This window comes from Lates calcarifer, linkage group LG20, assembly GCF_001640805.2.
Source record: "Lates calcarifer isolate ASB-BC8 linkage group LG20, TLL_Latcal_v3, whole genome shotgun sequence".
Taxonomy (NCBI): domain Eukaryota; kingdom Metazoa; phylum Chordata; class Actinopteri; family Centropomidae; genus Lates; species Lates calcarifer.
Genome location: NC_066852.1, coordinates 15,139,283 through 15,163,872, shown reverse-complemented (window position 1 = coordinate 15,163,872; position 24,590 = coordinate 15,139,283). Strand labels below are relative to the sequence as shown.

Below are 24,590 nucleotides of genomic sequence, written 5' to 3'. Positions count from 1 at the left end.
TTCTTCTCTATCCACTGATGAAGGCCACAAGATGGGGCTGGAAGTCTCAATAAAGGGACCATGTGATGAGAAGTTACAGTCAAACACAGCTTCAGTAGTGAAGCTCTAAGTTGCAGACAGCTTCCCTTTTTTTGGTGCAGCTGTCACAGAAAGAGTCAGGCATGTATGATAACAAGTGAAATCCCTCTAATGGATTTTCTGAGGGTGCAGTATCTTATATTTATCTTGAGGGTAGATAGGAGTTTCTGTTTGTTGTAGTATGACTGACATCATGATGCAGAAACGAGGAAGTTCCGTCCTTTAAAAGTATGAAAGGTAAACGAACAAAAAGTACAAACATACTGGACAATACGGGAGGAAAAACTGAAAAATCAGCACTCCTCTATCGCAAAAAAAAAGCTTCTGGAGCAATTAAGAGATCAGACAGCTGCAGTTCATGTCACAAATTTGCTCGGAGGAGAGGCAAATAAAAAAAAAAACCTGAGCACGTGACGAGTCAGCTGACCTCCCGTGCCTTTCAGAAGACCGAGCAGTGGGACTCGGACCATAACAAGCAGTGTGCTGCTGGCTGACGGGCGTAGCGGTGAGGAGCTTACCGAGCCTGTTTCGCTACTCTTCGTGGAGGTGGAAGCGGGACCGTCTTGAGTTTTTTAACCTGCCTTTGTTCACCACCTCCGCGCCTCAGCCGGGAGGAGACGACGACGGTGACCCTTCCGGTCGGCACCTTGTTTTTTAGAGGTACAGCGGCAGACTGACGGGTAGCTAGTTAGCTGTTTTCTTAGCAGCCGTTTGCCGGTTCACAGGCAGCGGAACAGTTTCTCTCTGCGGGTGTTTGTGAGTCATTTATCCTCAGACAGAAGTGTAAAGTTGCAGTGCTACTTCCTGGACGCCCCTCGCTTTTTGTCAGTGTTTTGTTCATGTCCTTTACAGAGGCTGCCAGCAGACACTTCTCGGAGGACACCTGCTGTCAGGACAATGAGGCTCCCCACACTGCTGTCCTCCTTTGGACTGATAACCTGCTGTCTGCTGACAATGTTGCCGCTGTTTGGTTCCTGCCATCCGGCCCCGACCTCTGGGAAGCCCAGCCTGGTGTTCATGGAGCAGTTCAGCCGCCTGGGAGTCAGATTTAACTGGAGAAATGTCACCTGCCCGCTGTGCAAAGCAGTCTTCACCATCCTTGATATCGCCCTTCTGGTAAAACTTTAAAATGTTTTTTACTCAGGTTATTAAAGAGGATGCTGCTGTACCTTACAGAGTGTGACTACCCATGGGCCTCACCAAAATTATCGCCTAAATGATCTTGAATTACATTTAATTAATTACATTTAAACTGAGAGAAGCTACAACCAGTAATATCATTAAACTGTAAGCCTAACCAGCCACGTACAGAAAAGTCCAGGGAGTCAGAAAATTATTTATTAGCAGAGTAAAAGTAGAAGCAAGGTCCAAACAGGAAAAAGGAAATTTGGGCCAATGTATCCAAAAACAAAACAAACAAAAATGTAGCTGCCATTACACATTTATCATACAGCATGACAGCTCAGCATTAAATGCTGCGATACTTTTCAGTTTGTGTTACATTTGTTAGATAAGGTGTTAATTCAACTTTAAGGTCACTCTGGAGATGGTTGTTGGATCAAGAGGTGTTTTTCTGATAATGATGGTGGATTACATCTCTCTATATAATGCAAAACAATTAAAGCACCTTAAACTACAGCCTCTAGCGAAAAGTTGACTCAAACCCCAATAAACCGTCAAGAGGAACGCTGTTAATTACCCTAATAATGACCAATATAAGAGTAACTTTTTAAAAACATCATTGTGCTGTTTTCTGTTTGCCCACTTCTTTTTGTTCCATTTATAAGCAGTTAAAGATTTCTGACACAGACTAAGCTGTGAGCTGCATTATTGCTTAAACTCACAGTGTTCTTTCACTGATTGTTGTAGCGCCTGTCAGTTTGAAAATGATGGAATTCAAGATCTATACAGATTTATTAGTTAAATTGTGATAGAAGTACAGTTAGGTTGGTATGACAAGAATGTGAGTAATTCCCTTCCTGTTGCTTAACGCACACATACTACTTAGCGACCACATTTGATATAGGCTAATGCCAGTGACCTCTCTTATACAGGGTTACTCAAGTTTGCAGGAAAATGCAGCAGCATGTGACACTGAGGGAACCCGCATGGAGAGGGCCCACTTCTTGTTCTGGTCCCTGAAAACGTCTTTTTTTGAAAATCCCCATTTAGCAGAAAAAACATGCTTGAGACATTTTTATCATGTGGTCACTTTGTGGACCTCAAGTGTTCCTGTTGTCCAGGAGCTACAGCTGTTGACCTCAGAAACACACTTTCTGAACTGGCCAGATTAGTTTTTAATGTTCCAAAGCGTAAATATTACACTTAAGTGCTGCACTGATTCAACAGTGTGATTTAATGAGTTAATATAATGTTAAGTGTCATATTGTGATCTAGTGAGTTGGGATTTTTAGATGATTCAACCTGATTTCAGCCTGGCTGCTTTTTCAGGAAGTTTGAGGTTTTGACATCGGTCGGTGAAGCGTTATTTTAACAGCACTTCTTTAATCCTTTTCACCGTTTTTGTTACTTCACCTAGAGTGATGCAAATGAAGAGCGAGTGGCACACGCAGTTGGCGAGGCATGTATCCGCCTCCATCTGGCTGATGAGCAGGTGTGTCGAGAAATAACAGAGCTGTTCAGGGATGACTTCATCCGGGCCCTGCAGGAGTCCCTGCTGTGGCCCAGTGAGGCGTGCGCCCTGCTGGTGGGACCTTCCTGTGGTAAATTTGACATCTACGCACCCTGGAACATCACCTTGCCAAAAGTCCCTAAGCCCCCTGTTACGCCACCCTCCCCTCCCAAACCTGGATCTCCACAGAGCAGGGTCTTGTTTTTAACTGACATCCACTTAGACCAGGTGAGTGTATGTATGTATATGTGTGTGTTAACATACTTTTTTCGTATCACCTTAAAGTCCCAGTTGGAATAAAGTATTGGAGTTTCATACTGATAGTGGACACTGGACTGCACACTGTATTTAGGTCCCAAAGGTTAAAGTTACTGATTTACTGTGAAGAATGTTGGGAAATCTGCAATGACTAAACCAAAAAATACTGGCATGATGTTGGTCACCTGATTTTGTTTTGGATCCAGACCTGCTTTAAAAAAAAAAAAATCATCTCCACTGACAGGAGTATCAAACCGGCAGCGCTGCAGACTGCAAGGATCCTCTGTGTTGCCGTAAAGACTCAGGCTCTCCCAGCTGGAGGCGGAGAGAGGCTGGGTACTGGGGAACCTACAGTAAGTGTGACCTGCCTCTACGTACCGTGGAGAACCTCCTGGAAAATGCGGCCAAAGCCGGACCCTGGGACTGGGTCTACTGGACCGGAGATATACCAGCACACAATGTGTGGTCTCAGACCAGGAAACAACAGCTGTCAGAGCTTACAGTCATCTCCAGGCTCATCCACAAGTAATTTTTCTTTAAGACTGACTTTGAGTTTTTTGACATGAGCTCCTTTCTGTCTTTACCAGAAACTGTTCAGCTGTTAGTGTAGTTTTTAATAGAATAACTGATGAAACATGGTGTTGAAGCCTTTCAGCTTTATGAGTCATATGTAGGTTAACACAGGGTCAGTGGTACTGTGAAATGCCCAGGATGAGAAAACAGGTCAGCTTAGCAATAAGAGCACAGGTTGTATATATAAAATATAATAATAATATAAGAAATAATTCCATCCAATCATCTTGTTGGTGATTGACGGCTGCTATTTGAAAGTCTGGATAACACAGTTATTTAACTCAAAGCCCGTTGATAGTATTCAGGATGTATTTGCTGCTGCTACTCTAATCAGACGTCTATCACGTGTCACCTGATACTGATCCAAACAGTTACTGACTCCTCGCCTCCTCCTCCTATCTTCTGTGCAGGCATCTTGGACCTAATGTGACCGTTTACCCTGCTGTAGGGAACCATGAGAGCACCCCAGTGAACAGCTTCCCTCCGCCCTTCATTCACGGCAACAGATCTTCCTCCTGGCTCTACGATACGATGGCAGAGGAATGGTCGGCGTGGTTACCAGAGCAGGCTTTGAAGACTTTAAGGTTTTTATTTTATCTAAATGTGAGATTTGTGTTGACATTGTTGCACAGGTCAGGCTGACCTGTAGATAAGACATAAATGCTGTTAAAATATGCTGCTAAATAAAGCAGGAACTGCAGTTTCTGTAGAACACATCCTGCTGTTTGGAAACAGAAGCGGTCACATTTCTCAGGATATTGTTCCCTATACAAAGGGTTTCAAATTTTGGTGGGATCCCACAGAGTCAGCTGTCACTTTCTGATGACGTGCTTCAGCTTTGTCCATGTGTGTCATTTCAGATATGGAGGATTCTACACGGTGGAGATTCAGCCTGGTCTCAGGGTGGTTTCTCTCAACATGAACTTTTGTGCTCGAGAAAACTTCTGGCTGATGGTGAACTCTACTGACCCTGCTAACCAGCTGCAGTGGCTAGTCCATATACTCCAGGCCAGTGAGGACAAGGGAGAGAAGGTGAGTAGAGCAGCAAATAAATCTTAGGAGGACATGAACAAAGCAGGAGTTCGAGAAGGCTTAACATTAATAACTTAAAAGAAGACTTTGAGATTTGTTCACTTAACATTGTAAAACTGAAAGAACACAAGTATAGACGATGACTCGCTGTGTTTTTATTTTTACTGTTCTCTAGCAGCTGGTAATGGGACTGCAATAAAAATATATTTTTATTGTACAGTAATCCTCCTGTCACTTCCTGCTTTAATTAGGTACATATCATCGGTCACATCCCGCCTGGCCTTTGTCTCGGCAGCTGGAGCTGGAACTACTATCACATCGTCAACAGGTAGCTACACCGATGAAGATGCAGAATCCCAGAACTTGATAGAAATTGACATTGTAGTGTATTAAAGACGACTGCAGCAGCAGATCAACATTTTGTGTCCTGTTTACTTGCTGTGGTCACTAAGGGACGGAGATTAACTTCTCTTCAATCAGCAGTGACAGAATATAACGCAGAGCACACATTTCCCCTTCTACTCGAAACATAATGCCAGTCTATGGTAATCAGTCCAGATCACCAGTAGTCTGAAACTCTTTGGACTATTTGCAGATGTGAAGATAATTGAATGTGGTTGACTTATCACTGGCAACTCTTGTTTGACTTCCTCTTGTCTTTTTTTGCATGGTCGAGTCACTTGCATCATGCGGTTTTCTGTGTCTGCTTATGCAATGATAAAATGTGTTGTTTAGTTTTAGGTCAGAGTCCTGCTGTAGTTAAAGTCGCTGCATGTGACAGCCTGACTTTACAACCTGTCTCATATCTCTCTTCTGATTGGTTGGTTGTTGTTTTTTTTTTTTTTTTCTAGATATGAAAGTACAATCACTGGACAGTTTTTTGGCCATACACATTTGGATGAGTTCCAAATGTTTTATGACGAGGCAACCATGACTCGCCCGCTGGGAGTAGCGTTCATTGCTCCCAGTGTCACTACGTATGTTAATCTTAACCCAGGTGAGTTCATAAACCAGCTGAGCATCTAACATATCAGAAGGAAGAAACAACACAACTAAGAAATCGAATTGGTTTTCTGTTTCCAGGATACCGTGTCTACTATGTTGACGGGAACTACCGAGGCAGCTCTCGCCTAGTGCTCGACCACGAAACCTTCATCCTGAACCTCACAGAGGCAAACCACCGCCCAGAGGCGCCCCTCAGCCCCGAACCGAACCCTAAATGGACACTGCTGTACCGCGCCACCGAGGCCTACGGTCTTTCCAGTCTGTTCCCTTCTGATTACAACGGACTGATGCGGGCCTTCATCAACAATGACAGAGTCTTCCAAAAGTTCTGGTACTTCAGACATAAAGGACACGTGTCGGAGCCCTGCAAGGAGACGTGCAAAACCACGGTGCTTTGCTTTCTGCGGAGCGGGCGCTACGATGAGCTGGAGCAGTGCGACCTGCTCAGTGGTTTTGGAGGAAACTTGGTGAAGGCTGCCAGAAAAACTCTCTGTTGATCTGAGGTTTGAATGGGTGGGGAAGGGAAAAAGCAATAGGACCAAATATGAAATTGAGCCAAAAAAGTAAATTTTTCCTGTTGCTGGTAGCTCAACAAGGATCGCTATATGTTTGTTTAACAAAGTCACTTTGGCCATTATTCATTACTGTATCAGTTTATGTGGATTTCATAAACCTGACAGTGAGTATGAAGAGTTATGCCTTTTGTTGCGTATGCCAGTAATGTTTTTACAAAGACATGAAACTGATTGTTTAGCAACAGGACTTGGGGTTGCCTGTTGCCGTTTTGCAATGCCAATGTTCTGTTTACGTGAAATGCACAGAGCGGCTCGGGCTAAGTGGCTTGTTCAGAGTTGGTGGTCCTACTGTACTGGGTGCCTTGTGTCAGGGAAAATTATCATAAACATATCCATCCTCAACAACATCAACTTTGAAAGTTGCATAAATGTTGGTGCACTACAACTTCAGAATCATTTTCACTGTTGATATCTTTGAGGATGGATTTCATCAGGTTTTCTTCATACAAGAAAGATTTCTTCAACTGCTTTCTTGTACATTTGGGACATTGCGGAAAGTTTGCTTTAAAAGTGAGAACTATGTGACCTTTTAACCTGTCCCACAATGCAATGTTAATATAACATTTGTCAGGATTTGAAGGTTGTAAAATGATTCAGTAGGCCACTTACTTTGTTGTGAATATTTATCAGGACTGATCAGTATTTCTCACTGAGGTTTACTTCTGTCTGCACTTTAATTCTTTTGTTGGCTAGTTAACTTTTAGGTTTGATAGAGGGTACATTTGATAGACCCAGTGTGATGAGCTTGGAAATGTTCTCAGATCGTCATCTATACGACCTGTGGTGTAACATGAGCATGACAACAAATGCAAAGAATGCAATAATTTAAAGAGATTGTATAAATTATGAATAAAAGATGGTATCTCATACTTTTGCCCACTTGTTTGCTGTAAAGGGAAAAAACGTATTCCAAATTTAAAAAGTCATTTATTTTGTAGCAATACATTGGTGAAATTTTTCAAAAATAAAAGCACATGTACTTCTAATTGCTTATTGTGGTAATAGGAATCAACAGTTTATTCACTGACTAGTCTTCTCCAGATGTTATGGCAAGTATCAAAATTCACATTAACAGCTCACCAATGATCCCTTTAGTGTCAAACTTCACACCACAGAGGCCCTTTTTCACAAAACAAATAAAGTTAGAGATGTTTTCAATCCCTGCTGCATCCAAAACTCAAACTTGAGCTTAATGTGGAGCTATGTCGCATCTATTTTATGAGTCTCTATGAGAAAACTTGGTACTCTGCTTCTCACGTCATCATGTGTTCTGGTAAACTGCTGTGTGGTTTCCAACTGTTGCCTCATGGAGTACACCTCGGTCTGATTCACTTCACTGATCGACCATTTGTTACATGTACACGTATCGAGACATGGTAGTTTCAAATTGACTAAATACTTCAGAGGATATGAATTTAACGTAGCACTGGGGAGTAAGACCCAGTGACTCAATAAATTGACTTTTATCAGGGACAAATCTATCCCTATATTTCAGCATATTAGAGTGATCACACATACAGCTATCAACCGACTCACTGGAAGACATGAGATTTGATAGTATTTCCTCACATATCCCCTCTTATACATTTCAGTTTAAGAGCTACATCTCATCAGAGCAACAGTGTAGTCTACATGACTTAAGTGATTTAATGCCTCTTTTCAATTTTAACATTGTGCTGTTATTCATTTCTTTAGTTAGAGTTCAATCTACCAGTTTCTGCTCAGCATTCATCATTAATGTACAACTGTAACAAGCCATTTTTTCCTCTTCATCCTTCTTAAGGGCTTTTATTATGGTTCTAAAAAGTTCATAGTGACGCCGAAGTCCTCCTTGTACAGGTCCCAGGTCTTGGGTTTGTGTGGGTTGTCCAGTTCCTCCCTAGGTAGAAACAGCCTGTGGAGAGTTTGGGTGGGAAAATGGAAGGTTCACAGTCAGAAAGTGACAGAAACTTTCAGTCAAGAGCAACAGAAAAAATTACATCAGAGCAACAGGAACATACTTGTTATCTTCTATGAAGGAAGTGTTGAACCAGAAGTAGAACGGAACATCTTCGTATCCTTTTGGAAGACCCTGAAGGGAGCGATGAGAGCAAAAGATAAGATGAATCACAGGACAAATCAGGCTGAACTTAAGCTTCTCTCAGATGTGCAGTTTTAAGGGTGTAAGGGGAAACACTCACAGCACTTGATTCAAACATGACCTTAACATCCCCTTCAACCACAGGCCCATTCTGTAGGCTGATGACTGCTGCATTATTACCCACGTCTGGAAATACCTACAAAACACCAGAAATATGTCAACCCCCAGTCGATAGATGAATCAGCGTCACCTGACGAGCGTCATGTGCTGACTGTGTGTGAGTCTTACTGTGCAGTTCTCCTGTTTGGCGCACACACACTGAAATACCAGCTCTTTCTTCACAATTATCTTCACCTTGAGATCGCTGCCGTCGCCTTTACCCACACCTGGGTGAGGAGCGAATAATGCAGATGTTAACACAATCAGAAAGAGAAATTTAAAGGATGAAGTTACGTATCTGAGCATCCTGCTGGTTTCAGGGGTTTTACCTGCTATGGAGTGGATGCGGATGCTCTTGATCCTGAGGCTTTTAGGTGGAGGCAGCTGTCTGTCGAACTTGGTTTTCATGATCTCGTAGTACCCCACATACCGGCTCTGTGGTCCAGACACAACAAAGATAAAGCATCTTCACCTGCTATTCTGTGTAAGGTTTTTATGATACTGCTAGATGCTAACAAGTAACTGTAACCACTGATCTTTTTCTCTTTATTAAAAAGGATAAAAAAACAAATGACACAGGCAATAATAGTGTCACTTATAAAATGCTCTATTCAACTTGTATCAATCATGTTATTGTGATGGTGTAAGTGTATGTCTGTAGTTCATTTTTTAATACTACCACAGGAAAGTGCCAGTCAGAATTATTAAAAGTCTACACACAGTGGCTTTGAGTGAAGTCATAAAAATTTCTTAAGAAATGCTTCTATTACAGTATAGTCTCTGTAAGTATGGACTGTTCTTACCTGAGAGGGAGTTTCCACTCCCTGAAACTTGGAGCTTCGACTCTTGTCTGTCCTCCTCTCACCAAAATACTCCAGACTGTCCTGGTGGACAAACACAAATCTGTAGTTGCTAATTCATTAACCCTTGAACAAGTCTCAAAGTTAAAAGAGATGTACCTGTGCGCTCTCAAACTGGTCACTGTCAATAAGCCAGGTGCACACCATAGTACCTGTGCGTCCTGTCAAACAGAGCAGAGTCGTGGTCAAATGACTGTATGTATGATACACAATACACCGAGATAATGTCTTTGTTCTGCTCAAATAAGTCATGAACTGATAATGTAAACAAGTAGGGATCTTTGGCATCACCTTTCCCTCCTTTACAGTGAATCGCAATGATGTTTTGGGGATCGGCAGACATCCACTCCCTCACACTTGCTGTGTATTTCAGCATGTCCCTGAGACAGACAGTGGAACACACAATGATAAAGACGCTGAGATTAGCTGACAAAATATTGTACAAGTAATGCTTGTTTGTGATACATGCTGTCTCTGTATGTGTAGATAGTACTTTGTAGGACTGTTTGCAGTCAGTACACATGCCTAGAACGACGAAACAAAAATGACACATCACAAAAGAAACTGTTACTCACTCTAAGGAGGGGACGTTGTGGTCATCGATGAACACCCGTTCAACTCTGTAGTGGAAGAACTGAGGGTCGTAACCTTTCTCACCTGGAAACAACAGACATGGTTTGTGTAGTTTTACAGAGAGGTGATGAAACACATGTGACGAGAAGGGGATCCAACTTACTGCACAGGTTGTAAACTTTATAGTGGCCTTCATGTTTTGTGTCCAGGAACCTGGCCACCTCCTACAGAGACAAAGGAGGAATAGGTTAAAGCACCTGTGGAGGTGTGTACAAATGCTTCAATGGTTAACTTAACGGGGCATATGAACAAATTCATTTTGATATTAATGTGTGTCATTATATCTAAAAATTGAGGGAGGTGAACTCATGCATGTTGACACAGACTTTAATGAGTGTGTATGTAAGTCCAGTCAGACTTACCGCAATTGGATTCCTGTAGAAGGACTGTTTCCCAGAGGAGGGGAAAGACATGGCGATGACGCGCTCTAAAGAGAAGAAGAAGCAGACAAATGTTCCACTTCTTAAAGGGTGTACTTTTATCTGATCTCTTTAGATGTATTTTCTGACATGCACGTTTGTTGTTTTATACAGCACGTAACACCTACCTGTGACATAGGTGAGGTCAAGGTCAAATCCATCTTTCTGATAACGTCGCTTGTTCTCAGACACCTGAGAAAAAAAATAACAAGTCAAGTCTCTCTTACTGTCAATCTCAATTCTTCACAGCTGTAATTCTCCAATAGACTCCAGATTTACAACATCAGTTACCATCCTCCTTGTGACCTTCTCCAGCTCTTTCTTCTGAGCAGCCAGTCTGAAAACCCTCACCAGGATTATTATTCTCAGGAAACGCAGAAACGTCACCACCCTGATGAAAAATACATGAAATAAATATATATATAGTCATTCTAATCATTAAACACTGACATCTTAGTGGTGTTGAGTATATATATATTTATATATTTATATATATATATATTTATATATATTAAAAATGATGAAACAGTAATATAGTCAATGGGTATCAGTATCATTATTAAAGGCAAAAAATCCATTAAAGAAATAGATTATTATTGCCTGGACCCTTGCAATACATTTAAAGTTAACAGCACTCTCATACAAAAAGGAATTGTTTTTGCAGCGTTAGGTAGTATTTTAAGGATCCTACAGTAGGATCATCCATCCAGGCTTTTTTTTTTTTTTAATTAAACAATCTTAAAGGCCCTACACACCCACACATGTGCTTTCGATCACTGTGACTGATTAGACCTGTTGTCAGACAGAAGCTAGGCTGAGCTGTACTGGGAATTATGTGATACCATGATATCATACAGACTAATAAGAATGACAGAGGTGTAAACTACACCACCCTGATAAGTAAGACAGTTGTACACAGTCCTTTTTTATTGGATTGGATGAGAAGCCAAAGACAAATTTCCACTTAGGTGGACAATAAAGTTAATCTAATCTATCTAACACAACTGCATGAGCCATGTCTAGTGCGGTTTCATGTCTGTTAGGTGGGAATGCAGGGGAAAGCAGGTACCTGGGGATGAGGCTGGCGCCTGACAGGTCAGTGAAAGTGTAGCTCATGGTGACCACCAGGGTGACAACCACAACACAGGCATCCACGATGTTCAGCTTGGAGCTGAAGTACACCTTGAACCTAAAAGATGGCATGAGACACTTAACATGCTGTTGAGAAAACTGCCTTCATCATGCAATGAGCAGTATCAACTAGCATGGTTAGAAGCTAAAGTGGATTTATTCAGTGACACTGCGCTAGCACTCTTTAGTCATTATGTTTCCCAAGGACCAGCCCGATACATGCCATACATTTCCTGTTCAGCTTCCTCTTCATAACTTCCTGTTTAACAGCTAATCACTCTTGGTTTCTGCTGACACAGGACTCTGGGAATGTTTGCATCACTTGTTTTCTTGTTCTCACATTGACAAGTGAGGCGGTTGTAGCGTGCAAGCAGGACAATTTACAATGTACTGCAATCAAAACCACAAACTGCCACATGAATTAACCGCTTTCTCTCTCAGTGTCAGCAAATAATTAACACTACCAGCTTTGCAAAGGTAACATTTATTACAAGGCATTAAACTGCACAAGTGTTGATACTGTATCCACTCCCCAGTAATAATAAACACAAAGTTTACAAAGACTGGGGGAGGAGATGCTGAGATCACAAAAATTAATCTAGCGTGCAGAACTTGTTAATCGTGACAGGATGTTGACTATCACAAACACACTGAAAAACAGGTGGCTATAACTCACCCTTCCACATAGACCCGCAGGAGAACGTCAGCGAGGAAGAAGAAGGAGATGGTGAGGGACACGGCCTCTAAGGCGTTTCCAACCTCTCTGCTCTTGGCTGGCAGGGCTAAGTCCACAATCACCAGCACAATGTCCACCACAATCAGTATCACTCCAAATATACTGCAGGAAAAGACAGATACCATCACAATCATCATCATCAAACTTGACTAGGGAAAGAAAGAAGCATCATTATCAAGTATCACTTTAGATTAGCCAAAATCTCTCCAAAGCAGTTTCCAAATCACACTCACCGAAATCCAAAGGACATAACAAAAGGTGCAATCTTCTTCCGGATGTTGCTGCAAAGACGGAAGAAAGTCAAACCTCATCATTGCAGGTGTGCTTCAGAATAAAGGGTTGTACACAAAGCTGTCTGCAGCCTAAGGTGTATAAACTTACTGGTACATCGTGTCTGGCACCACACTCTCGTCCTTTCCATCATCAATCTCCACTTTAGCATCCTCCATCTTTGCAACGTTTCTAGCAGATAGATAGATAACACAGATAAGACTAAAATCTCAGCAAATAATTACATAAAACAACAACACTACATTCACACAGCAGCAAAGCAGCAGCTATGGTAAGCATTATACAGTGCTGTAAAATCACACACACACACACACACACACACACATACACAGAGTAAAGGTTAATATTCCCATGACAAATTATATTCCTCACCCATTTACACCTGAATCCGAGCCTGGGTTGAAATGGACAGAGGACATGATGTCTGTGTCTTCCCTCTCGCTTTGCTCTGAACCTGTTGTCTCTGCATTTCAAAACAAAAATGTGACAAAATTACATTTTTTCCCCTGTTCAGCAAGTTGCTGTACGGTTACAGTGTAAAAAAAACAGGGAAGACAAGAGGACAAAAACTTAATGTCCTGTCATAAAATGCAGTATCTGTCGATATCGGTCTGTAACACACATCCTGCCACTGTTCAAAACACACAAACACACTTTCTTTTTAAACATTTAACTGCTAATGAGCATCCAGGAGTTCACGCTTCCTGGAACAGATTGCATAGCAACCGGTGCTTTGATTAGCCGTTAATACCAAACTCGCGAGCAAGAAATTAGCATTTAGTTTGCTATTACCTCTAGGAAAAATGTAAACAACCAGCAAGTTTTAACACAAACCACCCGCTTTTCACCTCCTCTGGGGCAAGCGCCTTCCCTCTGTCTTTTCCTCTCCTTGCCTGGATAGTGTCTGTTTACCCGCTGACACCAAATCAATCCCCGAAAAAATTTGCTAAACCTCGCACCGCCTGCTTACCGTTAGGACAGTCATTCGCGAAATTATACGAGAACTCGTCTTGTGACTTCGTGTGAAGACAAAGGAAGACGGTTCAAAGGTTAACCGGGTAGATTTTTTTTCTTCTATCCATCCCCTATTCCTCATCGTTTTCTGCAAACGTAGCGGTTTCGGACTTCCTGGACTTCAGTAGAAAACGCTCAGACCTTTTTTTCTCCTCCTCTCTCATCTTACTCATCTTTCCTCTTCAGGGCACTTTCACACCGTCACTGAGTCTGACCATAACCTTCCTGTTCACAGCTATTTAAGTTAGTTTTAAGTTAAAAAGTAGGCCAACAGGCTGCAACAGCAACCTCACACCCCCCCGTCTCTAACATCTGGTTTTAATTCAAGGCGCATTCCAAAACGCCAAATACTCCAAAATATGGCACCCCCACCCGCCAATAATAATAATAATAATAATAATAATAATAATAATAATAATAATAATCATGTTTGCTTTTTTGCAAGATTGGTGATAATTGGTATATACATTTGTTGAGCTTATATTTTCCAGCTGAATGGACAATACCTTGGAAAAAGAGGGAAAACATGAATCAAAGTTGACAGTTAAGAGGGCAAAACCCTGCAAACATAAGGAACTCAGGTATATATAACCCATATAACAGTAGTAAAATGCTTAATTAAAAATTATTTTTTTTAAATTGTATAATAAAGAAAAATATATCCTGGACACAATAAAAAATTGTCAGTATATTAATAAAGAATATAAGCAGCTTTATTGCAGTTCTCCCCCCATTTATGCCCAATGGTGCAATAGCCAACAAGTACCATAGGGGGGAGCCTTTCTACACCACACACTTATATGAGTCATTTGTTGCATTTCTCTGTTTTATATTATGGTGAATTGACTATATTTGGTTGTTTTGACTGTAATGGTTAGATAAGGTAAACACGTTTTTACCATTTTGTGGACTCTGGAAACTTGTGATGGGCAAATTGTCAAGAATTTAGATATTTTAGATCCTAAACTTGATGACCTGTCTCAGCCACACCATCATTGTCTGCTGTTTCCTCTGGTGCTGACAACTGTTCTCATATTAAACTATAATTCTTACCAGGTTGCTGATACTTTAGATACTCCAAAGGGAAATGAACTAACAAACTGTGAGTTTTGTGTACAATGTAGTCTTATTTAATATGTACAACTGCATTTTAAGAGATTGTTTAAGAGATTGTTCTGTTGTTCTGTTGGCCCTGCTCTCCTTTCCATATAAGGCTGAAAGTCATCCAGTTCATGAAATCACGACCAACACGTTATAACATACAGAAACAAATTCTTGAAATGACAATAGAATATGTTTTGTTTACACTCATTTTGTCTTTTCAAAACATTAAGATATAAAGAAAGAAAGAAAGAAAGAAAAAATCCTATCAACAGCACCTGTGGTATGTAAGGAATGACGTACTCTTGGCACACTGTGTCCACGACGCCATTTGCAGTTCTGGGATCAGCTTCACCTTTCTGAACACTAGAATGCCTCATAGATGAGGAAACGGGCAGGCTGGCTTGAGTTCGGTGTTTGGCAGTGTTGGCCGAGTCTGGATCCCCTAATGTGGACCATGCAGAACTGCCCAGCCTATAAATAATACTGACAACATTTTTAGAGGAAAAGAACACTGAACCTGGACAAAACAAGGGGAAGCGTTGTGAAATGAAGGTAGACAGAGAATAAGTTTGAAGAGTTGCAGTCTCTTGACCAGTATCTGTTTATTTTCCAGTCTTTAATATATATTTATAGTTTCAGACTGATATTGCAGCAGGGGACTTCTTCCTACAAGTCATGTCAGTGTTGCTGATGTTGGTTCTGGTGTGCCCTGTGGCCTCTTCTATATACTTGTTGGTGAGTAAGTGATTCTCCTCTTTAGGATATGCTCTTTCTGTTTTTATGTTGTCACTTACAATTTGAAAATCAATGTTTGAAGAAGTGTTACTTAAAGGCTGGGTTGTTTAAGAACTGTCATTCCTAGAAAGACCTACCTAAATAAACCCTGTTTCCCTGCAGGACTGGACCTATGGTTTTACTGACCTCTCTCTGGATACCAATATAGTCTTAAGAACAAGATCAGAAATGTCATGTATAACTTGATACTGCTTTTTCTCATTTAAGGCAACAGACCCATGCGGGCGAGATGTTGCAGTCCTCAAGCACAGCATAAAGAAACTGGAAAACAAACTCTTGATCGTGACTTGGCAGGTTGAGCACTTGCAGAAGCACAAATATTTCCACCCAGTTCAACCTGCTGTGCCAAGTACTGAACCTGAAACCGACACGGCCTCCGGTGGAAACCACAACAGCAGTGGGACATTAGATGGCTCTGATGTGATGCCGATGAAACCACTTCCACCAGGAGGAAGTTTACTTGTCCATGACAAAGGTGAGAAATGCTCGCATCATCAAAATTATGGTTATGCAGCTTAGAATTACTTAATTATGCAACATGAAGTATAGTCTAAGTTACAATGCTAATGATGCTAATCAGTAACCTTTAAGGCTTTTTCTCTGCTGTCCTCCTAGACTGCTCTGAGCTGTTTGACAGACTGAGACCGCCAAGTGGCTTCTACCGCATCAGACCCAAACCACACCAGGACCCATTTCTGGTCTACTGCGACATGGAAGACGGAGGAGGATGGACGGTGTTTCAGAGACGCCGGCATGGAAAAGTTGACTTCAACAGGTATTTAAGCAGAGGAAATATCCCACTTAGAGTACGTGGGAAAATTAGTCTTAAAAAATCCTGGCAAAGCCCAGCATCAGATTACAATGTGGGCGTTAATGGAGCTTCTACAGCTGTTTCACTGGAAGTAAGACATCTGCTTAATTCTCATTTTAGAGACTGGGTCGACTACAAAGACGGCTTTGGTGACTTTAAACTGTGGAATGATGAGTTTTGGTTGGGGAATGAGCACATTCATTCTCTGATCTCAGAAGGTCAGCAATTATTTAAATCCACAAGAAGATATAACAAACTCAAATATAATGGAATATAAGTTCCTGTTTAACATTTACTTTCGTATGTTGCATTTTATTTAGAAGCAGTCTGATTGGCTACTTGTTTCTCAGCGATTCTCTGTATTTCTTTGTCCTAAAGGAAGGAACCTGGTGAAGATAGATCTGATGGACTGGGATGGGCAGAGAAGTCACGCATTTTATGAGAACTTCAGGATCACAGATGAGTCTGTAAGAAAAACACATTTTACAGTTCTGTTTCTCTGTCTCAGAAGTATCCGCAATTCCCAACAAACATAACTCGCTCTAATGTCCGTTCCAGGATAAGTATCGTCTCCAGTATGAGCTGTACAGTGGCAAAGCTGGAGATGCTCTGACTGGTGGCAGAGGGATGGTGGAGCAGTGGTCTGCTTGTCTCAGCGGCATGCAGTTCAGCACCAGGGATCAGGTTTGTCTTCTATCCCTTTTTACTGATCCGAGATGATGTTTTTATGGTGACAGCTAATAGTTGAAAGATTATTGACTGATGATGATGGTTGACAGGACAATGACCGCTACCTTCAGGGCAGCTGTGCCCAGGAGAACAAGGCGGGATGGTGGTTCAACAGGTGAGACTTTCTGTTTGATTCTTGCACAAGCATTATCGCTTGAACTGTGATGCCTTCTCTGGAAATTGTTTTCTTTACTGGGTTTTGTTTTTGCCTGTTGAACCATGGACAGAACCAAACTGATGAAGCTCAGGATACAGTTCTTTGCATTTTATTGTGAGAAAATTGCCGTTCAAACATACTTCTTCACGTGCCTCCAACAAATACAAAATGTTACACCCTTGACATTGCGTACTAACCTTCCATCTACAGATGTCATGCAGCCAACCTAAATGGGAAGTTCTATCGCAAAGGGAAGTACACGGGCAAGTACGACAATGGCGTGGTGTGGGGGACCTGGAGGGGCCTTTGGTACTCCCTTAGACACACCACCATGAAGGTGCGGCCTCTGGTTTTCTTGGATATCGTGGGCAGCGGAGCAGGAGAAATATAACAACACCTGATTCAGAATGAAGGAAAAAAATATGGGCAAAGACTGATGTCATGTTTTAAATCAAAATGTTTAAATTTCTCCCTTTGCTTCATAGTTTGAAACTATTATAAAATGTTGATGGTACAGTATCTTTTTTCCAGTAAGCACTTCTTTTCTATAAAGTGTATGACATTACTCAAACAATAAAGCAAACAGCATCTCAGCTGTGCTGCCTCGCTCATGTTCATATCTGACTGTTCTCAAATGTAGTCACGTCCGGATACAACTGCTGTAAAAAAACACACACTGACATTGATTAGATCACACATTCAAAAGGTCCCTTAACAGTAAACTATATCATAGTGAGAGCACAGCATGACTTCACAGCATGATATAAACAGCACATTCAGCAGTGTAGAACCAGTCTTCTGTCAGTGATGGAGCTTGTGTTTAACAGTGTATACAGATGTAGGTACATGGCCATTTTAAATCTGACTTAATATGATGAATACTGTACCAGTACTTGATATAAAAAAGAGAAACAATGACAGTAAAAAAAATGAAATATTAAAACAATTACAATGCAATAGAAAAACTTTTTTTGAAATAGAATAAACTTAAATATCAGATTTTTCTTCTCATCTTTTCTCATAGATGAACAAAATCTCTTAACAATCTTCACTGATGCGTGTGTCTTAGGTTAAAGTCACAGATTTAGCAGAGAAGATTTAGGTTTGGAATAAATGTAAATGTAAATACCTAACCCTAAACCAGGTATAATGCTACAAACCTGCATGATTTAACCTTCCTCCCCCACATATGATGAGGACAGATCCAGGTCCAACATCCTCTGCTCTGCCTCGCTCAGCCTGTAGGATGAGCCGCCACTGTTGCTGTAGTCTCCAGACATGGGCAGAGAGTGGCAGCGACCTTTCCTCTGCTCAGAGGACGACACGCTAAAGGTGGAGCTCCGCTGTCGCCCCTTGACCCCAGAGCAGGACTGAGCCTCCTTTAACTTCCGGGCCAGGATGTTCCTCTGGATGGGCGAGGGGCCGCGGCGGTTCCAGTTCTGCTCTGCCCGCTCGATGCTCAGCTGGTGCACTACGGTTGGCCCCCCAATCCCTGAGATCCCTTCTCTACCTCCACCTCCAGGCTCACCACTTCTTTGCCTTTCCCCAGTGCTGCTGAGGTCTCCTTTAGTGTGTTTCTCAGATGCTGAAATGCTGTTTGTGTTGGTTCCGGTGTGTTTGAGTTCACTGTTGTGAGAGGGAACAGCTGTCTCTATCCAGGGCTTCCTCTGGTCATTTCTCTGGGGTCTGGATTTAACCCACTCTGAAGCCCCATGCTCTGGAATGGGATAAGAGCGGAAAGGCTGCCTCTCCCATCCTCCTTTGGTCCAGGAACTTCCTTCAGGAAGGGTCCGAGATCCCACCTGAAATGATAACGTATAGTCTTTGTTAAACTTGAAAAAATAGACCTACACAAATCTGACCTGCAGTATGTAGATAAACATAATTAAAGATGGATAGGCGACCTGGGTCATGCTCCGTTCTCTGAACTGTCTGGAATGCGCAGAAGATGGAGGCTGAGGTTTGGTATCATTGAAACTGGAGGTCCGGCGGAAATTTGGATTCTTGTGACTGGAGTTTCCCATTCCTACATCTCCTCCTCCTCCTCTGAGACCTGCTAACCCGCTCCTCTCCACCATCTCCACCCAGTCAGCAGTGCGGTCACGCCATTTCGAGCTGCCCCCACTTGCAGAGACAGGAGGACCTAAGACCAGGTCCACTCTGGGACTCAGTCTGTCCGGCATGACCCTCGAAGTCTGCGATGGCAGCTCAGAAAAGGGAGCTGCAATACGAAAATGGTTGTGGTTGGTGTCATCCTGGAGGCCCAAAGGGAGGGCAGAATGAACAAATCCAGTTGGTGTGGGAGTCGGGGAGTTGGTGGGTGAAGCAGACGTCTCCACCAAGGTGTCATGGACTGGGCTTGAGGAGACATGGTACAGCTGTGTGGCCTCCTTTAACCCCTTCTTTTTCATTTCTTTCAACTGCTGCTGAGCCAGTCGGTACCTACACAGTTAATAATATTTTATTTTCTGGGAAAGGGGAGCGACAGAATAAGTTTGAAAATAAATTTGATTGCGTGATGAAAGTAAACAATATTCTGAACATACCCAAATATTGGTGGCAACATCTTCTGACCTGTGGGAGACAGCCTTTCTGGGTCCTGTGAGAGAGGTATCACCAAGGTCTGTGAGAGAGGCTGACCACCCAGGGAAGGCCTGTCTTTCTGGCCCACACTCGTCGGTAGGCCGTGGCCGTCAGAAAGGCTGGGCCTTTGAAGGCTGTGCGCGCAGATGGAGGCCTCGTCTGAGAGCTTGCGTCCCCCGGGGGAGTGCATGGAGCCTCTGCGGACGGAGCTGCACTGAGGGGTCTGGCAAAGCTTTCTCCACACTGTCACCACGACGGTGACTAGAATCACAGCCAGGCAAAGAGAGATACCGGCCACCACGACCACGTTACCGCCGAGGGGTGCAACTCCGACAGGTACGGGGGGGAGGGATGGAGAAGGAGGGGGCAACACTGGGGAGGAGAGAGAGACAATTATGTTCAACAGTGTATCAAGTTTTTTTTTTTTTTTTTTTTTTTAAATCATTTTCTAGTCTAGAAAAGATGAGGACATGTGAGTAAAATTACACAGAAAATAGAGAAGGAACAAGGAAAAAGGAAACAATGGTTGAAGTGACTGACCGGCACAGTCCTCCAGTGAGCAGACAGACTGTTCCTTCACCATGCCAGTGCACTGCAACCCTCCCACACCTGAGGGCAGCAAACACTTGCGCACTCGTTCCCTCACCCCCTCTCCACAGCTCACGCTGCACACACTCCATGGCTGCCAGGGCCCCCATGACTCTGCAGAGAACAGATAATAATATAAATTGCTGATAAATACATTAATTTACAAGCCTTTATGAGGTGAAGTTCTGTTCTCATTAATATCATCAGATGCCAGAAAGATTTTATATATATATATATATATACATATGTTATAATATGTTATAATATTATATAATATAAAAGCTTGCATTGTTTTGTGGAAATAAAAATCTAGCAGAAAAGTAAGAATTCTGCAGATAAAAAGAAGTCTGATGTTTAATCCCCAAAATAGATGAAGTGAGGACACAGCTGCAAGCATCTTTCTATAATGGGAATGTGATGGTTGTAGCTGATTTACTCCCATGTTTGAATAATTATAACTGACTGACTATGCTTAATGTGTCAACATAACCATGATTATTTACTGGATTTCCATTTAATTTGTTACTATAGTGTGAATGCGAATGTGTTGATGTATCAGATCTCACCTGCACTCTTGTGAACCACCAAACAGGTCTGTGCTGGACTAGGGGAACGACTGAAGTTGAAGACAAAGCGAAAGCAGTACTTATTCCTTCCTGGGTAAAACACAGAGCAGTTGAATTCTGTCTCGTTCTCTCCCTGAGTCAGCCAGTTAAAGGCCAGTGGAGGAGAGGAGGGCTCCTCTGGACCAAACCCCATCAGTGCAGTTCCACCTGGTCCAATCCCAGAGGAAACAGCAGCCCCTCTTGTGACGGCTACATCCTTATACAGCAATACTTTCCCAATGATGTGAGCACACGGTGGGGTTATGAGCTTAACAGTCATAGTCCCTTCACAACCGCTCTTGTAAGCGTTGGCGTTTTCCACCAGCAGTTTATAGGAGAAGATACGCGACAGGTAGAGAGGTCCGGAGCTCTTCACCTCCTGTGCTGCATGTGGAGACCACAGAGCCACTCGTATGAAGTCTCTTTCTGTGAATGGGAAGGCGCAGGACAGCTCGACACTCTGGGAGCGGAGGGGTTTGATTGGGTGTCGTGTGCGGGCTCGGACCTTGTCGATGCTGTTTCGCCCAATCTGGTTGTACTCCATGTAGCTGACCTCGAGGAAGAGAGCAGAATCGAGGCCACTGGAACAAGCCTGAAAGTGTTCGTTAGTGGATATCCTAACCTGGTGAGAGACAGAGGAAGAAATGTATGAGAATCACTGTGCAGCTTAGTGTGTAAAGTCTGAGCTCATGTTTATCTTGCCTGAAAAGATCCTGAGTGGTTTCCAGCCCTCTCCACAGCGATGTGAAAGGTAGGCCACTGCACCCGCAGTTCTGAACTCCACCACAAGGTGGTGCTCTCCGTGTTACTGGCATCTGTTCCATTAGCATGAAAAAGTGCAGCTGTGCTGGTTTGCCTCAGCAGGAACCTGAAAGTTCCTCCGTACAGGAAGCAGGAGCAGTCGAACTCCACCCTTCCGGCCGATTGGTTGTTAGGAAGAGTCCTGGTCAGGAGGGTGGTGTTGGTTTCCGTGTTGACCAGAGAGAGGCTTATGTCGCGGATGGTGCTGATGTTGGATGTTGTGCTGAAGTCCACAAATACACTGGCGTTGCTAAGGGCAACGTGGAGAGAGGGCCAGATATTGAGCCCTGCAAAAGCTACAGGAAAGGATGCACAGAAGTGAGACAGGGCTCTTCATTCATGTTGTCAACCATGGATAAAATGTGGTCTCAGATTTTGTCCTTGTTGTTTTCTTGTGTATATTTCATGTCAGCTTTTTCAGTTTTTTTTTTTTTTCAAGCTGTCTGTTACCATGCCCAAAGGGTGTGTCTCTGCTTCAATTTAATGCAGTGATTCAATAACATTTTCCAGAACGGGCATATCCTTATATCCATGTAGGTGTGGACAATTATAAAGTGAAGCTGTCTAATTAATGTTTGGAAAGTGGAAGTCAAATGGGAACTGACATTCTCACAAATTTCAGATATCACTCTGTGACTTAATTGCTATGTAGTGTCAATGTTGACAACATAATTGCACATCATGATTCATGATGCAAAACATGTACAATTATGTAGCAATAATTCATGTGTAGGCTTATTGATATATTTCCCGTGACCGAGTGACATCAAGTTCAATTTTAATAACCACAAAGCCACAAATGATGGAATTTACTCAAAATGAGCTCAGTTTTCAACTCCAGCACTGTGGATCCATTAACAACTGATATGCATCAATAGCAGTAAGCTACAACTTTCACACACAAAATAAGTTAGTTAACAGCTTAGCACTACCTCTGAGCACGTTAGTGTATCATCACTGCCCTGGGATACAGTAAAAATATAGCTGTAGTAGCATACTATTTTAGGAGCTACTGTGGTGTGTGGTGAGTAGATCCTATTGTGCAAACCTCACATCCTCACAAAGCAAAGAGAGTGTGGGAAAAGGAAGAGGCTGAACCTCTGTTACCCCCTTCACTCCTCTGCTTGTCCCTTCGGCTCAACTTCCCTCTCCCATTTGAATGAGGGCACATGGTAAAGTATAGGGTGGTTTAGCCTAATTAAGTTAACATGCGTTTGCTTGATGAAATGAATTAAAAATCAGTGATACTGCCAGCCCTTGCAAACATTCAGTTGTTATTAAGATGGTTTGGTGACCCTCACCATATCCCATGAGCGCCAGCAGGAAGAGCAGCAGTGAGACGGCCTGTGGCATTCCGAAGTCTGGGCCTCTTGTTTTCTCCTACACCACATGACCGTCCTCTTCCACCATCCCTGACCTCTACGAATCAGAGGCAAATCACAAAAACAAACAAGTGAAATCCACAAGAAGGCGGCAGGCGACGACTTGCGCTGAAACTTGTAGGTGTCATCAGGCAGGAGAAGGCAAGGAAGAAGGAGCGCACTCATCTGAGGTATGAAAAACAGGAAGGCTAGAGCATGGAGCTGTGACCGTGGAGTTTTCTGGATTTACAGTGACGTCTTCCTCTTCCTTCCATCTTCACAATGGGCATGGAGAGCTGCCATCATCACACAAGTGCAGTAGCTACAGGGGGGCTTTGTCCATAACAAGTATTTATGAGGTAGAGCCAAATACTACTACTACTACTGACTTTGTGTCTCAGAAACAAACACATGTTGAAACTTGAAATGTTTGGCACCAGACTCATGATACTTGTGCGCTGTTACTATATTGTGGGTATCTTTGCACTACACATGGAGTAATCACATATGGCAGTAGTACTAAATTTTACATTCTGTATTTGTTCTTAGATAAAGACGTCTTTCTAATACAGAGCCCACTCTCAAATAAGTTGAATATTTTTCTCTTCTACTCAAATGTATCTGTGGTTAGTTATCAGGAGTCTAAGTCAATGAAGCCTGAAAGTCACTTATTTTGAAATTTGTTGTATCATTAGCATTTAGGCTACTTTCCACCTAAGCTCGTGCTAATAAGAAATTCACAGGCTAAATGTTTCTTAACCTGCAACTAGCATATGTAGTCCCTTTGGTACACCGTGGCCGCAACCTCCACTGCTTGTTATAGCTTGAAAATTTACTCACATCTCTTGTTGACTCCGCACAGCATTATTACTAATCCTCTCCACTTCTCCAGAAACACAGAAACCGGCTCCTCCGTGTGCGCTGCTAACGCATTTCTTCTGACAGATTCACTGCTAATAACTGTCACTGAGAGTGAGCCGCGGGACAGGCGTGACAAACCCTGCGGAGTTCTCTATCCGAGAAGGCGCGCGCCGGTGCTCACGAGCGCGTGAGAGAGATCCGCTTCAGCTTGTTGTCACCTCACGGTCAACTACAGGGCGTAGTGAATATTATGTGCCCCCCCCCCCGCTCCCTAAATGTAGATGTACAGTGATGACAGTGCAGCCTACAAACCAACTAGGCTGCTCGCTGACAGAAACAAAACAGTATCTGAAAAAAGTAGAATAAAGCGGTATATTAAAATAGTTTTATAGGTTTATCTTTTACATTCCTGCCTTAGAGCACTAACAAGCAAAATGGAGCAAAACTATTCACTGGTTTAAAAGTAGTTCTGACAGTTGGGCGCAGGTGTGATTCCCATTCATATTAAGTATATTACATTATATGTAGTGAATGATTCAGTAGATTATCAAACAACAGACACCTGGGTCTTCAAAAGACTTGAGTACAGGTGCCTGAGGAAACTGACTACAGGTGGAAATATGTGCAATGTAAGAGACTGATCTGTGATTCAACCCTTTCAGTGGCAGTCACACATAAATCTTTTTTTAATGTAACACTGTTGTTAAAAGGAATAGATT

At 42.5% G+C, this 24,590-nt stretch overlaps 4 protein-coding genes across 9 annotated transcripts; 2 read left to right on the top strand and 2 right to left on the bottom strand.

The window, feature by feature from the left end:
* Window positions 1–512: 512 nt before the first annotated feature.
* Window positions 513–7,022, top strand: smpd1 (sphingomyelin phosphodiesterase 1). The gene is made up of 9 exons (XM_018692093.2): window positions 513–738; window positions 931–1,194; window positions 2,618–2,938; window positions 3,213–3,493; window positions 3,952–4,125; window positions 4,402–4,573; window positions 4,825–4,901; window positions 5,425–5,570; window positions 5,657–7,022. The coding sequence occupies exons 2-9, from the start codon at window positions 976–978 to the stop codon at window positions 6,073–6,075; spliced, it is 1,809 nt and encodes a 602-aa protein (XP_018547609.1). The 5' UTR covers window positions 513–738; window positions 931–975; the 3' UTR covers window positions 6,076–7,022.
* Window positions 7,023–7,060: 38 nt separating this feature from the next.
* tpte (transmembrane phosphatase with tensin homology) lies at window positions 7,061–13,775 on the bottom strand. 3 transcript variants are annotated; one of them, XM_018692095.2, is made up of 19 exons: window positions 13,311–13,775; window positions 12,835–12,925; window positions 12,553–12,633; window positions 12,405–12,452; window positions 12,112–12,273; window positions 11,374–11,493; window positions 10,596–10,695; window positions 10,433–10,496; window positions 10,248–10,312; window positions 9,989–10,049; window positions 9,828–9,909; window positions 9,544–9,632; window positions 9,352–9,413; window positions 9,196–9,276; window positions 8,722–8,827; window positions 8,522–8,619; window positions 8,334–8,429; window positions 8,154–8,224; window positions 7,061–8,047 (listed from the first exon to the last, which is right to left on the bottom strand). In XM_018692095.2, the coding sequence occupies exons 2-19, from the start codon at window positions 12,879–12,881 to the stop codon at window positions 7,945–7,947; spliced, it is 1,536 nt and encodes a 511-aa protein (XP_018547611.1). In that variant the 5' UTR covers window positions 12,882–12,925; window positions 13,311–13,775; the 3' UTR covers window positions 7,061–7,944. The 3 variants fall into 3 exon arrangements, with proteins under 3 accessions (XP_018547611.1, XP_018547610.1, XP_018547612.1); XM_018692094.2 differs by having other exon boundaries at window positions 13,433–13,775; XM_018692096.2 differs by having other exon boundaries at window positions 13,255–13,423.
* Window positions 13,776–14,990: 1,215 nt separating this feature from the next.
* Window positions 14,991–17,665, top strand: fgl1b (fibrinogen like 1B). 2 transcript variants are annotated; one of them, XM_018692569.2, is made up of 9 exons: window positions 14,991–15,132; window positions 15,214–15,315; window positions 15,583–15,850; window positions 15,991–16,150; window positions 16,307–16,404; window positions 16,565–16,653; window positions 16,745–16,870; window positions 16,966–17,030; window positions 17,283–17,665. In XM_018692569.2, the coding sequence occupies exons 1-9, from the start codon at window positions 15,127–15,129 to the stop codon at window positions 17,461–17,463; spliced, it is 1,095 nt and encodes a 364-aa protein (XP_018548085.1). In that variant the 5' UTR covers window positions 14,991–15,126; the 3' UTR covers window positions 17,464–17,665. The 2 variants fall into 2 exon arrangements, with proteins under 2 accessions (XP_018548085.1, XP_018548086.1); XM_018692570.2 differs by having other exon boundaries at window positions 15,053–15,132; window positions 15,220–15,315.
* Window positions 17,515–24,053, bottom strand: LOC108894023 (thrombospondin type-1 domain-containing protein 1). 3 transcript variants are annotated; one of them, XM_051078634.1, is made up of 8 exons: window positions 23,851–24,053; window positions 22,951–23,343; window positions 21,551–21,945; window positions 20,810–21,470; window positions 20,196–20,357; window positions 19,619–20,027; window positions 18,977–19,514; window positions 17,515–18,874 (listed from the first exon to the last, which is right to left on the bottom strand). In XM_051078634.1, the coding sequence occupies exons 2-8, from the start codon at window positions 23,000–23,002 to the stop codon at window positions 18,242–18,244; spliced, it is 2,850 nt and encodes a 949-aa protein (XP_050934591.1). In that variant the 5' UTR covers window positions 23,003–23,343; window positions 23,851–24,053; the 3' UTR covers window positions 17,515–18,241. The 3 variants fall into 3 exon arrangements, with proteins under 3 accessions (XP_050934591.1, XP_050934592.1, XP_018548082.1); XM_051078635.1 differs by having other exon boundaries at window positions 22,951–23,196; XM_018692566.2 differs by having other exon boundaries at window positions 22,951–23,068.
* Window positions 24,054–24,590: the final 537 nt, after the last annotated feature.

What these genes read in the sequence shown, in the direction of transcription:
- smpd1 (XM_018692093.2), top strand. Translation starts at nt 976, where the DNA reads ATGAGGCTCCCCACACTGCTGTCCTCCTTTGGACTGATAACCTGCTGT. An exon ending in CAGGCTTTGAAGACTTTAAG is followed by an intron (nt 4,126 to 4,401) that starts GTTTTTATTTTA and finishes GTGTCATTTCAG; the next exon opens with ATATGGAGGATTCTACACGG. An exon ending in TACTATCACATCGTCAACAG is followed by an intron (nt 4,902 to 5,424) that starts GTAGCTACACCG and finishes TTTTTTTTCTAG; the next exon opens with ATATGAAAGTACAATCACTG.
- tpte (XM_018692095.2), bottom strand. Translation starts at nt 12,881, where the DNA reads ATGTCCTCTGTCCATTTCAACCCAGGCTCGGATTCAGGTGTAAATGG. An exon ending in GGCGCCAGCCTCATCCCCAG is followed by an intron (nt 10,696 to 11,373) that starts GTACCTGCTTTC and finishes ATTTTTCATCAG; the next exon opens with GGTGGTGACGTTTCTGCGTT. An exon ending in TCATGTTTGAATCAAGTGCT is followed by an intron (nt 8,225 to 8,333) that starts GTGAGTGTTTCC and finishes CGCTCCCTTCAG; the next exon opens with GGTCTTCCAAAAGGATACGA.
- fgl1b (XM_018692569.2), top strand. An exon ending in GGAAAAGTTGACTTCAACAG is followed by an intron (nt 16,151 to 16,306) that starts GTATTTAAGCAG and finishes TTCTCATTTTAG; the next exon opens with AGACTGGGTCGACTACAAAG. An exon ending in AGTTCAGCACCAGGGATCAG is followed by an intron (nt 16,871 to 16,965) that starts GTTTGTCTTCTA and finishes GATGGTTGACAG; the next exon opens with GACAATGACCGCTACCTTCA.
- LOC108894023 (XM_051078634.1), bottom strand. Translation starts at nt 23,002, where the DNA reads ATGCCACAGGCCGTCTCACTGCTGCTCTTCCTGCTGGCGCTCATGGGA. An exon ending in CTCACTGGAGGACTGTGCCG is followed by an intron (nt 20,028 to 20,195) that starts GTCAGTCACTTC and finishes TCTCCTCCCCAG; the next exon opens with TGTTGCCCCCTCCTTCTCCA. An exon ending in ATGTTGCCACCAATATTTGG is followed by an intron (nt 19,515 to 19,618) that starts GTATGTTCAGAA and finishes TTAACTGTGTAG; the next exon opens with GTACCGACTGGCTCAGCAGC.